We start from the raw sequence: 13,939 nt of genomic DNA, 5'->3' as shown, positions 1-13,939 counted from the left end.
TTAATCCTGGCCCATCCTTATTTCTCGTATACAGACCTTTGGGATCCAAAAAATAAGTTCAAGTTGTTTGACCCTTGCCAGGTTCTATATTTTTACCATGGTTTTCTTCTTTTCATGAGTTTGTAAAATGAGCTTCTTAACTTGTCAGTCACAGCTTCATGTTTGCAAATGCACCATTGGCAAAATGAACCAAAATCATGATAATTTTTCCTGGATTTCTGTCTCTTTCTGGATCCTTCACTATCTTATTATCTCCATGATGCTTATAGTATTTTTTCTTTGTCTTAGTTGTTTTTAGTGCAAGAGTCATTATTAGAAGCTGATGCCCTAAATATTCTAATTTAATTTAGCTGTGCATTTCCATTGTAAGCAGTATAAGAAAAGGCATTTTTTAGATGACTTCTTAAGGATAAAGGAGGTAAAATCTGTGAACACTTGAGTATGTAGGTCAAACTATGTATATATATGAACATTTTTTGTGATATAAGTTTCATTGTATTTTTTGCAAAAGTGTGTGTGTGTGTGTGCATTCACCTATAATAGAATAATCTTAAAAGTTAGATCAATTTATATTATAGATAAACCCAAAATCAAAATCTTTACATGATATCAGAAAAGATTGTAAAGTTTACCAGAATCTTTTACAGCAGCATAACTTGAAAAAAGAATTACTTAATGAGACACTAAATATATAAGTTCCAACTGCAAGAGAGAAAAAGATAAGTAAGAGGATTGTAAAAGCTCTTATATTCCAATTGGTTAAATTTTGTGTCTTGAATATTAGCATTGTTATGGCATTTATTAATATTTCAAATACAAGTAGTAAGATAATCACTTCTTTTCTTCAACCTCCCCCAAATCTTTAAACAAATCAAGAGATTTTTCTATTTTTTGATAACCAAAATTCAAGGAGATATTTGAAAATTAAGAGGAAATAGTATAATTTAGGTGATTAACAGCATACATTTGGCATGTTTACTTCATGAAGATTTCTATTGCACCCTTAATATTTCCACTGAAGAAGATATGGAAATAGAATAAAATGTTAATATTAATATGTAGGGTAGATTTATATTTTATAACATTTAAATGTTACATTTTTTATTTAGATTTTGCCACATATCTTTTTCATCTTCAAATCTTTTTAGACATCTTAAAAGTTTTGAGTCTGTGTTGCAGAATTCATTGGCATATTGATGCATAAAATAATTTAGCATAATAAATAGAAAAGTTTCATATAAATACTCATATACATTACATTTCTTCTATTATGGTTAACCTAAATATCAGATAAATAAGTTAAGAATAATTATTAAACATAACAATCCCGATTATACACAAATGTTACCAGTCGACGTCTGTTCGTTGTTCACAGTACATAATCCGAAGGTATTGAGCATAGCCATTGTAATTCGAATGGCCCAGAAAGTTATTTACCTATAGAAATTGCCCATACAATAGCAATCTTCATGATGGCCTTAGTCCGTGAATTGAAATGGCTATGCTCAATAGGATTACGTATTGCTACATACCGATCCAGCGAGATAGCGCAGAGGTGCATGATGGACACTGTAGAAAATAAAACATCTAAAGAAATCCAGACGGGGCACAAATACCTAGGTAGTGGCCAGACATAATCTGAAAGAAAACAGAGAGAACAGAAGAACATATTATACAAATTATGCTGACTGCAGTTTTAAATTTTAGTCTAATTATTTTATCTCTAATAATCTAAACATTTTATTTCATTTTATTTAAAATTTTTTATTGTTGTTCAAGTACAGTTGACTACATTCCCCCCCCCCAACTACCACCCAACCCAGCCATCCCCACCTCCATCTCCTGATCCCAATACCCCTTAGTTTTCTACATGTGTCCTTTATAGTTGTTCCTGAAAACCCTTCTCCTGTTCCCCCCATAAGCCCCTCCCATCCCCCCTGTGGTTACTGTCCATTTGTTCTTAATTTCAATATCTCTGGTCATATTTTGCTTGCTTCTTTGTATTTTTGATTAGGTTCCAATTAAAGGTGAGATCATAAAGTATTTGTCCCTCACTGCCTCGCTTATTTCACTTAAGGTAATGCTCTCCTGTTCCATCCATGCTGTCGCCAAGGTTAGGAGCTCCTTTTTCCTTTCTGCTGCATAGTATTCCATCGCGCAAATATACCATAGTTTTATTTTAAATCATTTTGTTGTTGTTCAATTACAGTTGTCGGCATTTTCTCCCTGCACGCCCCATCTAAACCCACATCACCCCTTTGCTTCCACCCTCCCTCTTGGTTCTGTCCATGTGTCCTTCATAGTAGTTCCTGAAAATCGCTCTCCCCACTGTCCCCTTACACCTCCAACTTGGCTACTGTTAGATTGTTCTCAAATGACTCTGGTTATATTTTGTTTGCTTTTTCTTTTTGTTGATTGTGTTACCCTTAAAGGTGAAATCATATGGTATCTGTACCTCACTGCCTAGCTTATTTCACTTAGGATAATGCTCTCCAGTTCTATCCATGCTGTCACAAAGCGTGTGACCTCCTTCTTTTCTCTGCTGCATAGAATTCCATTGTGTAAATGTACCATACCTTTTTTATCCACTCATTTAGTGATGGGCACTTAGATAGTTTCCAGCACTTGGCTATTGTAAATTGTGCTGCTATGAACATTGGGGTGCATAGGTTCTTTTGGATTGGTGTTTCAGGGTCTTAGGGTATAATCCCAACAGTGGAATAGTTGGGTCAAAAAGAAGTTCCATTTTCAGTTTTGTAAGGATTTGGATACTGTTTCCCACAGTGGCTGCACCAGTCTGCATTCCCACCAACAATGTACTAGGGTTCCATTTTCTCTGCATCCTCCCCAACAATTGTTTGTTGAATTGTTTATATTGGCAATTCTTGGTTTTAATTTGCATCTCTCTGATGGCTAGTGATGCTGAGCATCTCTTCATATGTCTGTGGGCCCTCTTTATGTCTTCCTTGGAGAAGTGTCTGTTCAAGTCCTTGCCCATTTTTTAATTGGGTTATTTGTCTTCCTATAGTGGAGTCCTGTGAGTTTTTTATATATTTGGGATATCAGATCATTCTCTGAGGTATCGTTGCCAATATGCTTTCCCATACTGTTGGTTCTTGTTGAATTTTAATGCTGTTTTCTTTAGCCATGCAGAAGCTTTTTATTTTGATGAGGTCCCATTTGTTTTTTCTTTCCTTTATGACCCTTGCTTCAGGGGACATGTCTGTGAAGATGTTGCTGCATGGAATATCTGAGATTTTCCTGCCAATGTTTTCCTCTAGAATTTTTATAGTGTCACAACTTATATTTAAGTCTTTTATCCACCTTGAATTTATTTTTGTTTCTGGTGTAAGTTAGTGATTGAATTTCATTTTTTTGCATGCAGCTGTCCAGAGATCTCCCAACATCATTTGTTGAAGAGGCTGCTTTTGCTCCATTTTATGCTCCTGCCTCCTTTGTCAAATATTAATTGACCATAAAGACTTGGGTTTATTTCTGGGCTCTCTGTTTTGTTCCATTGGTCTGTGTGCCTGTTTTTATGCCAGTACCAGGCTGTTTTGATTACCGTGGCCTTGTAATACAGTTTGATATCAGGTATTCTGATCCCTCCTGCTTTGTTCTTCTTTCTCAAAATTGCTGCAGCTATTTGGGGTTATTTATGGTTCCATATAAATTTCTGAAGTGTTTGTTCTATATCTGTGAAATATGCCATTGGTACTTTAATAGGGATTGCATTGAATGTATAAATCACTTTGGGTAGTATGGCCATTTAGATTATGTTAATTCTTCCCATCCATGAGCATGGTACATGCTCCCATTTTTGTGTGTCTTCCTTGATTTCTTTCTTCAGTGTTGTGTAGTTTTCTGAGTACAAGTCTTTTACCCCTCTGCTTAGGTTTATTCCTAGTTACTTTATTTTTCTTTTTGCTATACCAAATGGGATTTTTTCCATGGTTTTTGTTTCTGATATTTCATTGTTGATGTACCAAAATGTCTTTGATTTCTGAATATTGACCTTATCCTACTCTTTTGTGAAATTCACTTATTAGTTTGAGTAGTTTTTTGGTGGAGTCTATAGGATTTTGTATGTACACTATCATGTCATCTGCAAACAATGACAGTCTTGCTTCCTCCTTTCCAATTTGGATGTCTTTTATTTCCTTTCTTGACTGATTGCTGTGGTTAAAACTTCCAGTAGTATGTTGAATAGAAGTGATGAAAGTGGCCGAGCTTGTCTTGTTCCTGATCTTAGTGGGAAAGATTTTAGTTTTTGCCCACTGAGTATTATGTTGGCTGTATGTCTCTCGTATATGGCCTTTATTACTTTGAGGAATGCTCTCTGTATTCTCACTTTGATGAGTGTTTTTTTTATCATAAATGGGTGCTGTATCTTATCTAATGCTTTTTCTGCATATATTGATATGATCATGTGATTTTTGTCTTTCCTTTTGTTTATGTGATATATTACGGTTATTAATTTGCAAATATTGTACCATACTTGCATCCCTGGGGTGAATCGCACTTGATCATGATATATGATCTTTTATATATTGCTGGATATGGTTTGCCAATGTTTTTTCGAGGATTTTAATGTCTATGCTCATCAGCGATATTGTCCTGTATTTTCTTTGTTTGTTATGTCTTTATGTGGTTTTGGAATTAGCATGATGTTGGCTTCATAAAAAGAGTTTGGCAGTCTCCTATCTTATTTAATGTTTTTTAATAGTCTGTGAAGGATAGGGGTCAGCTCCTCCTTGAATGCTTTGTTAAATTCTTCTCTGAAACCATCCAGTCTGGTGCTTTTTTTGATGGGAGATTTTTTGATTATTGCTTCAATTTCATCAGCTGTTATTGATCTCTTCAGGCTTTCTGCTTCTTCTTCATTAAGTTTTGGAAGATTATATCTTTCTAGAAATTTGTCCTTTTCACCTAGGTTTTCAAATTTCTTGGCATATAGTTCTTCATAGTAATTTCTTACAATCCTTTGTATTTCTGTGGTATCAGTTGTAGTCTCTCCTCTTTCCGTTCTGATTGTGTTTATTTGGGTCCTTTCTCTTTTTCTTGATGAGTCTGCTTAAAGGCTTGTCAAATTTGTTTTCTTTTCTAATAACCAGTTCCTGGATTTATTGATCCTTGGAATTGTGCTTTTAGTCTCTATGTCATTTAATTCTGCTCTGATCTTGGTTATTTCCTTCCTTCTACTTGCTCTAGGCTGTCTTTGTTGTTGTTCCTTGAGTTCTCATAGGTGTAGGGTTAGGTTGTTTATTTTAAATGTTTCTATGTTTTTTAGGTAGGCCTGTATTGCTATGAACTTTCCTCTCAGGACTGCCTTTGTTGTGTCCCATAAGTTTTGGATTGTTGTGATTTCATTTTCATTTGTTTCCAGAATCTTTTTATTTTTTCTTGATCTCATTCTTGACCCAATCTCATTTTTCCAATGATCTCATTCATTGTTAATAGAATGCTCTTCAATCTCCATAAGTTTGATTATTTTTTAGTTTTTCCTTGACATTGGTTTGTAGTGTAAAGCCATATTGATCTGAGAAAATGCTTGATGTCATTTTAATTTTCTTGAATTTGTTAAGGCTTCTTTTGTTTACTAACATGTGGTATATCTTTGAAAATGTTCCATGTGCATTTCAAAAGAATGTGTATTTTGCTTCTTTGTGATGGATTGTTCTATATATGTCAGTTAAGTCCATTTGATCCGGTACAGGGGTGTCAAATTCACTTTTGCTGGGGGCCACATCAGTCTCTTGGTTGCCTTCAAAGAGCTGAATGTAATTTCAATTCAATAACAGTTAAGGGGTAGTTACATTTATACAGTCCTAAAGTGAATTTGGCCTTTTGAAGGCATCTGCAAGGTTGATGTGGTCCCCAGTGGAATTGAGTTTTTCACCCTTGATCTAGGACATGTTTCTATGCTGTAATATCTTTGTTGATATTTTGTTAGGAAGATGTATCCATTTTTGACAGTGGGGTGTTAAAATTCCCTACCATAATTGTGTTTCTGTCAATATCTTTCTTGAAGTCCTGTAAGATTTTCCTTATATATTTGGGTGCTCTTATGTTGGGTGCGTATATATTTACAATGTTTATGTCTTCTTGATGGATTCTTCCCTCGAGTATCATTAAGTGACCTTCTGGGTCACTTTTTAAGGCCCTTGTTTGAAGTCTATTTTGTCTGATATGACTATTACTATCTTGGCTTTTTTCCTGTCCATATGATTGCAGTATTTATTTCCAGTCCTTCACTTTCTGTCTGTCTTGACCTTTTTTTTCTGAGTTGGATCTCTTGTAGACAGCATATGTGTGGGTCATATTTTCTTATCCATTCGGCTATTCTATGTCTGTTGATTGGAACATTTAATCCATTTATATTTAAGGTTATTATTGATAGGTACTTATTCATTGTCGTTTTACTTCTTTTGTACCTGTGTTCCTCTCTCTCTCACACTCTTTTTCTTCCTTTTGTTAAAGCAAACCTTTTAGCATCTCTTGCAGTGCTGGTTTGGTGGTGGTGTATTCTTTGAGGCTACTTCTGTCTGGGAAACTCCTTATTTTGCCTAGCATTTTAATTGAGATCCTTGCTGGCTAGAGTAGCCTTGGTTGCAGGTCTTTGGTTTTCGTTACTTGGAATATTTCTTGCCAATCCCTTCTGTCTTGGAGCTTTTCCATTGAGAAGTCAGCTGCTAGTCTTTTTTTTTTTTTTTTTTTTTTATCTGCTGCTAGTCTTATAAGGGCTCTCTTGTATGTTACTTACTATTTCTCCCTTGCTACCTTTATAATTCTCTCTTTGTCTTGGGATTTTGCAATTTTAATTAGGATGTGTTTTGAAGTGGGCTTCTTTGGGTTCCTCTTGATTGGGATTCTCTGTGTTTCATGGAATTATGTGACTTTCTCTCATCCAAACGGGGAAGTTTTCAGTCCTTTTTCAAACAGGTTTTATATCCCTTGCTCTTGTTCTTCTCTTTCTAGTGTAAGCATTTTAAAGAAAGTGAAATTTGGGAAACATTTTCCATATTAATGGTGGTGATGATGATGATGGTCATCATCATCATAATATCTTCAGTGTTACACACATTATATTGGTAGGGTAAAATTTACATAAAATTCATAATTTTGGACAACTCAATAGTATTTACAGTATTATGCAACCATCACCTTTTTCTAGTTCCAAAACATTTCAGTATCCCCAAAGCAAATCATTACCCATTAAGCAATCACTCCTTAATCTCCCCTCACCGATCCTCTGATAATTTTTAATCTGCTTTTTTGTTGTTGGATTTAGCTAATTTGGATATTTCATATAAATAAAGACATAAAATATGTGACTTTTTGTGTCTGGATTCTTTCACTTAGCATACTTTTTTGAGGTTCATCCATTTTGTAGCATGTATCAGTACATCATTCCTTTTTATGAACAAAGTTGTTATTAGTTGAGATATTTTTGATGTCCTGTAAGTGCTGTTGTTTTCTTAATTTAAATTATGAATTGTTCATTATTAGTGTATAGAACTATAACCAGTTTTCATGTATTAATCTTGCATTCTATAACTTTTCTGAGTGCATTTATTAGATCTATCATTTTGGGCACAAATTCTATAGGTTTTTTCCCCCCCTACTTAATTGCTTTAGATAGAATTTCCAGTACAATGATGAATGGAAGTAAAAGAAACAGATATCCTCTCTTTTTCTTGATCTTAAAAGGAAATTTTTCATTCTCTCATGATCAAATAGCATGTAAGCTGTGGGTTTTCATAAATGCGCTTTATTATGGTGAGGAAATTTCCTTCTCTTACTAGTTTGTTGAGTATTTTTTATCACAAAAGAGTGATGTATCTTGTTACCTTTTTATTTCAATTGATAAGATGGTCATGGTTTTCTTTAATGTTCATTCTATCACTATGATGCATTATATTGTTTTTTTTTTTAATGTTGTAATGCCCTTGCATTCCTGGGATAAATCTCATGTGGTCATGGTGTGTTACAATATGATGCTTGATTGAATTGTCTAATATTTTGTTGAAGATTTTGCATCTTTATTCATAAGTGATATTGGTCCATATTTGTCTTTTCTTGTGATGTCATTATCTGATTTTAGTTTCTGGATAATGCTGGTCTCATAATATGAGTTACAAAGTGTTCCCTTATCTTCTATTTTTTAAGAGTTGGAGAAGAATTGGTGTAAATTCTTCATTAGATGTCTGGTAAAGGTTGCCAGTGAAGCTCTCAGATCCTGGACTCTTTCTTAGAAGGTTTTTTGATTAATGATTCAGTATCCTTACAGTTATTATTCTCATCAGATTCTCCTTTTCTTTTTGAGTCACTTTCGATAATTTGTGTGTTTCTAGGAATTTGTCCGTATCAGCCATGTTATCTGACTTATTGGAGTGCAATTGTTCATTGTATTCTTTTATAATCTTTTTTAATATCTGTAGGGTTGGTAACAATGGCTCTCAACCCACTTTCATTTATAATTGAATGATCTGTGTCTTCTTTTATTTCTTAGTTACTCTAGTTAAAGGTTTATGAAGTTTGTTAACTTTTCAAAGAATCAAGTTTAGGTCTTCGTAATTTTTTTTTATGCTCTATTTTGTCTCTTCTCATTTTAATCTTTACTATTTCCTTTATTTCACTAGTTTGGGTTAAGTTTGTTCTTCTTCTCTAGGTTATTTGCCTATGAGCACTGCTTTTGCTACCTCCTATGAATTAAAAAAATATATATTTAGTTTTAGAGTAAGGGAAAGAGAGGAAGAGAAACATCAATGTGTGTTTGACTGTCACATACCCCCTACCAGGGACCCGGACCACAACCCAGGCATGTGCCCTGAGTGGGAAATGAACAGGTGGTCCTTTGGTTCACAGGATGGCACTCAATCCACTGAGCCATACCAGTCAGGGCATACCTCCCATAATTTTTGATATGTTAAGTTTTCATTTTGCTCTTCTCAAAATATTTTCTAATTTTATTTGTAATTTCTTCTTTGATCTATTGATTGCTTAATAGTGAGTGTAGTATTTAATTTTCACATATTTACGAACCTGTCAATATTCTTCTGTTGTTGATTTCTAGTTTAATTCCATTGTGGAGAATATTTTTTGAATGATAATATTTTAAATGTTTATACTTGTATTGGGGCCTGATAAAGGGTCTATTCCAGAGAATGCTCTGTGTGCACTTGAAAAAAAAAAGCCTTTTCTGCTGTTTTGAATGGGGTGTGGTATGTGTGTCTGTTAGGATTATTTGCTTTATAGTATTGTTCAAGTCGTCTATTTCATTATTGATTCTCTGTCTAGTTGTTCTATCCATTACTGAAAACAGGGAATTGTCTCCAAGTATCATTATAGATCTTTCTTTTTCTCCCTTCAGTTTTGTTTCTTACATTTTTTTGGTCTCTCTTTTAAAGTGCATGTATATTTATAATTGCTTTATATTCTTGCTGATTTGAGCCTTTTATCAATATATTAAGTCTTTCTTTGTCATAACAACTTTTGTCTTAAGTTCTATCTTGTCTGAACTATAGCCACGCAGCTCTTTCTGGTTACTATTTGCATGGAATATATTTTCATGTTTTTACTTTCAACATGTTTTTAACTTTGGATGTAAAATGAATCTGGCTGGTGTGGCTCAGTGGATTGAATGCTAGCCTGTGAACCCAATGGTTGCCAGTTTGATTCCCAGTCAAGGCACATGCCTGAGTTGCAGGCCAGGTTCCTCATTGGGGACGTGTGAGAGGCAACTGATTGATGCATCTCTCACACATTGATGTTTCTCTCCCTCTCTTGATCCCTCCCTCCCCCTTTCTGTAAGAGTAAATAAATAATTGTTTTAATTTACTAAAAGTGAGTCTCTTATTGACAGTATCTGGACAAAAAATTTTAAATCCAATCTTACATGTATTTTTAACCATTTTACCAATTTCACCCTTATAATTGGAAATTTTAATGCATTCACATTTAAAATCATTACAGTTAAGAAAGGACTTATTTCCACCATTTGTTTCCTATATGATACATATTACTTTCCTCATAGATTTCTCTGTTACTATCTTCATTTATGATAAATTGATTTTATATGGTGCCTTTTAGTTTTCGTCTTGTTTCTTATTCTGTACATTATTTTAGTTTTTTCCCTTAGATTAACTTGAGACTTAAACCTATCAGCTGAACATTATAACAAGAATGTTTTAATTAATACCAACTTAGTTTCAATGGTATATCTTTTTCTCTCTTTATTTGTTGTTGTCACAAATTATATCCTTATACATTGTGGGTACATTGATTTATAAGTATTGTTTTATGTATTTGCCTTTTATATAACATAGTAAAGTAAAACAAGAGTAACACACTAATAATATAATACATTTACCTATGTGGCTACATTTAAAATCTTTTTTCATATGCCTTCTGATGGACTCCCTTTAGCATTTCTTATGAGGCAGGTTTACTAACGATGAAATTCTTCAGTTTTTGTTTCCCAAGAAATGCTTTTTTAAAATTGAAATATACTTGATATATAATGCATAAATTTAAGGTGAACACATGTTAATTTGATATATTTATATATTGTCATACAATTGCCTTTGTAATGAAAATTAGTACCTCTATCACATTACATAATTATACTTTCTTTTTAGCAGTTGAAATAATTAAGTTCTATTTTATTAGTAAGTTTGATGATTATAACACAATATTGTTATCTATATTAAGTATACTGTTTATTTAATCTTAATTTTTCCTTTTTTTTAAAGCCCTTTAAGTATATCATCTTACTGCCTTCTGGCCTAAGTGGTTTCTAAAGAGGAATTCATTTTTATTCTTGCTAAAGAGCCCCTGTAATTTTTACCATAACGTATCTTGGTTTGGATCTCTTGGAGTAATTTGTGGTTAGAATTCATTCAGCTTCTTTGATGTGTAGATTCATGTCTTTTCTCAATGCTGGAAAATTTATGGCCATTATTTCTTTAAATATTCTTTCTTCCTTCTTCTTTTTCTCTTCTCCTTTGACCACTCTCATCATGTGTATGTCAGTAAACTTGATAGTGTCTCATGTGTCTCTCAGGTGCTATTGACTTCATTCTTTATTTTCTGTTCCTCAGGTGGCATAATCTCAATTGGTCTGTCTTTAAGTTCTCTTATTCTTCCTTCTGTCTGCTTAATTCTGTTGTTAAAACAATCTAGTGAATTTTTAACTTCTACTATGGTACCTTTTAGCACCTAAATTTCTATTTGAATGCTTCATAATTTCTATTCTTTTATTGATATTCTTTATTTATTGAGACATTGTTCTCCTGGTTTTCTTTAATTCTTTGTCCATGTGGCAACTCTGGAAGTGATTTCTCCCTCTTCCTAGGGTTACTTGTTACTACATGTAGGTTAATTTTGTTTGTCCGTTCTGTGATTTTTCTAAACTACTTCTGTGAAGTCTGTTTTCTTTGTCTTGTGTGGCCACTGAACTCAGTGTTCTATCAGCTTAATGGTTATCTAGTATAATTTTTAAAAGATTTTATTTATTTATTTTTAGAGAGTGGAAGGGAAGGAGAGAGAAACATCAATGTGTGGTTGCTTCTTGCACACCCCCAACTGGGGACCTGGCCTGCAACACAGGCCTGTGACCTAGACTGAGAATTGAAGCGGTGACTTGTTGTTTTGCAGGCCAGCACTCAATCCACTGAGCCATACCAGACAGGGATAATGGTCATCTAGTATTGAAAGAGTTTTCTTAAACAACTATAGGCAAATCAAAAAAAGTACACTCTCTAAATTTTTTTCAGACTGGCTCTGTGTGTGAGCCCTCTTTCAATGATAATGAGGCTGTTTAAAAATTTGTGTTAGCCTTCAATTTAAGCTTGCACAGAGGCTCAGAATATTCAAGTCAGCTCAAACATATGTGAAAGAATAATGTGTGTTGGGAACCGCCCTGCCTGGTTTCAGAGGCTGTAACCCCCCATGATTAAGGCTGAGTCAGAGTTGGGACCATAAGCCACTAAGGAGACAAAGCTTGTCTCCCTGGCAGAAGTGCCACTTCTGCCCACTTCACCCTGCTTGGCCCTGAGCTTGGCCAGTTAGCCAATGACGGGTAAGAATCCTCAAGGGAGGATCAACCTAAGACAGGTTCTGGTCACAGAAGAGGCCCGCAGGGAAGGACTCGGGGGGCTGTGGAAAAAGGGGCTGATGGACCCTCGCCCCTTGGCTTTGAAATAGCCTGAGTCCTCATTCTGCCTGCAAGAAGTCTCCTAATCTCTTGGCTGCCTTACTTCCCTTGCCTGACTTAAGCCTGAAGCAATAACAGAGGGCAGTGCAGTCCTGTGCTGGGAGGGGCGGATTCCCTGGGGAATCAGGCCTAAGAAAAATACATACATCCCTGTGAAACCTACTTAATTTGTACCCTCAGTTTAAGAGATAAGGGTCCAGACCTGAGATGAGTCTGGCGCCTAGAGTTTTGTGGCCCTCTGACTGATTGGCTGTAGCTCAGAATAAGCCCTCAGAGTTCTCTGTAAATCTTGTATTGTTTAACCCTTACTGGCTGACAATGATTGATGAGCTTTATCTGTATTCCTATGCGAATGTACCTAATAAAAGCCCCTGGAGAGATAGTCTCTGGGCCCTTCTCCCCTTGAGAGAAACGGCCACCTTTCCTCCCCAAGCAGATCATGTCTTGGTAGTCTTTTTCTTCCTCCATGGCGGACCCGGGGGGCTTCGTTAAAGCCCCCCGACAAATGTGTTCTCAGGCTTTTTATAAGTATGCATCAAGCTTGTATGTGACCTTCTCCATTCTTTGGTATACATGAATGCCTTAAAAATAAAGTCTTATTTCTCAAATCATCTCCTTTCCCAACCTCTTCTTTCCCAGGTCATTTAGCCTGTCTCTTGTTTGGTCTGTTGTTTCTTATCCCAATCTGCTGCAGATAATTCTTATATCTTTAAATTTTTCTGACAACCCCCACCCAAAACATCATGGCAGATCTAGGAATATTCTGTCAGGCGAAACAAAGGCAAGTCCTTGTGCCTGTACTTCAGGGATCCACATAGAACTCTAAAAAGACAAGCACAATTTTTGTAAGAATAAGGTCTGTATTATTCCTTCTGGCACTGACTAGCTGTACTAGGAGGGCAGGCTGTTGTCCTTCAGTCAGCTGCTGATCTACAGTTTGGGGTATGGTAGCCAGACATTTTAAAATGCCACAGTGTCCTCTTACTACATAACAACTGCTTCTTTCTTCACAATGCTTTCCTTGTTTGTTTTAATTTTTGCCTAGATTTCATAGTTTTGTAAACAATTTTTCCATTTTGCCAGGTCATTTGTTGCTCTTGTGGAAAGACAGAACGCTGGTGTTACCTCTCACATAAAGTATTATTCCTTAAATTATATTATGTCATTCCTTTGCTTACTGTGTGCTAAACATTATTTTAAGTGCTAGAAATAAGGATTCATAAGTGGCAAAAACTCATGTTGTTTCTGCTTTTCCAGCTACCAGGTGAATTCCTGCTTCCATTTTTAATGGTGATTTTGGTGTGGCATTATTCTAACTCTGAGTTGGTGTTAAGATTGACAGAATACTCTAAATAGGTTGTTTTTAATATTGGTGTTCTTAAGGAAAGTGTTCAGATCCAAGTGGTGTTTCATAGTGCTAAAGCTTTCACACTAGAGAATAACTCCAGGTCTAAAGTTTCTGTAATGACATTGGCATCCAGGATTTAGCAACTAAATCAGGCAAAAAAGTCAACTTCTTTTTATCTATTCTTTGCTGAATCATTTTATAATGTATTTTATTCTAGTCTGGAGTTGTTAGTAAGAACTATCTTAGACACTGTGCTCTGCTCTGAGGCAATCTTTGTAGGTATTATCACTTTACACAATAACCAATACAGAATATTATTTTTTTGGAAAAGTGAAAGAAAGGAAATCTGGATGTAGAAATATTTAGATAACCAG

At 34.9% G+C, this 13,939-nt stretch overlaps 1 protein-coding gene across 1 annotated transcript in view; it reads right to left on the bottom strand.

Annotated features, from left to right (window-relative positions):
* The window catches only part of HTR2C (5-hydroxytryptamine receptor 2C), a 178,477-nt gene that overhangs the window by 96,500 nt on the left and 68,038 nt on the right, over window positions 1-13,939 (bottom strand). Inside the window, 1 exon segment of the mRNA XM_053917643.1 lies at window positions 1,438-1,638. Coding sequence (XP_053773618.1) covers window positions 1,438-1,638 — 201 coding nt within the window.

The sequence above is a fragment of the Desmodus rotundus genome, chromosome X, assembly GCF_022682495.2.
Source record: "Desmodus rotundus isolate HL8 chromosome X, HLdesRot8A.1, whole genome shotgun sequence".
NCBI lineage: Eukaryota > Metazoa > Chordata > Mammalia > Chiroptera > Phyllostomidae > Desmodus > Desmodus rotundus.
Note: the sequence above shows the minus strand (reverse complement) of the source record. Positions and strands in the feature narration are given on the sequence as shown.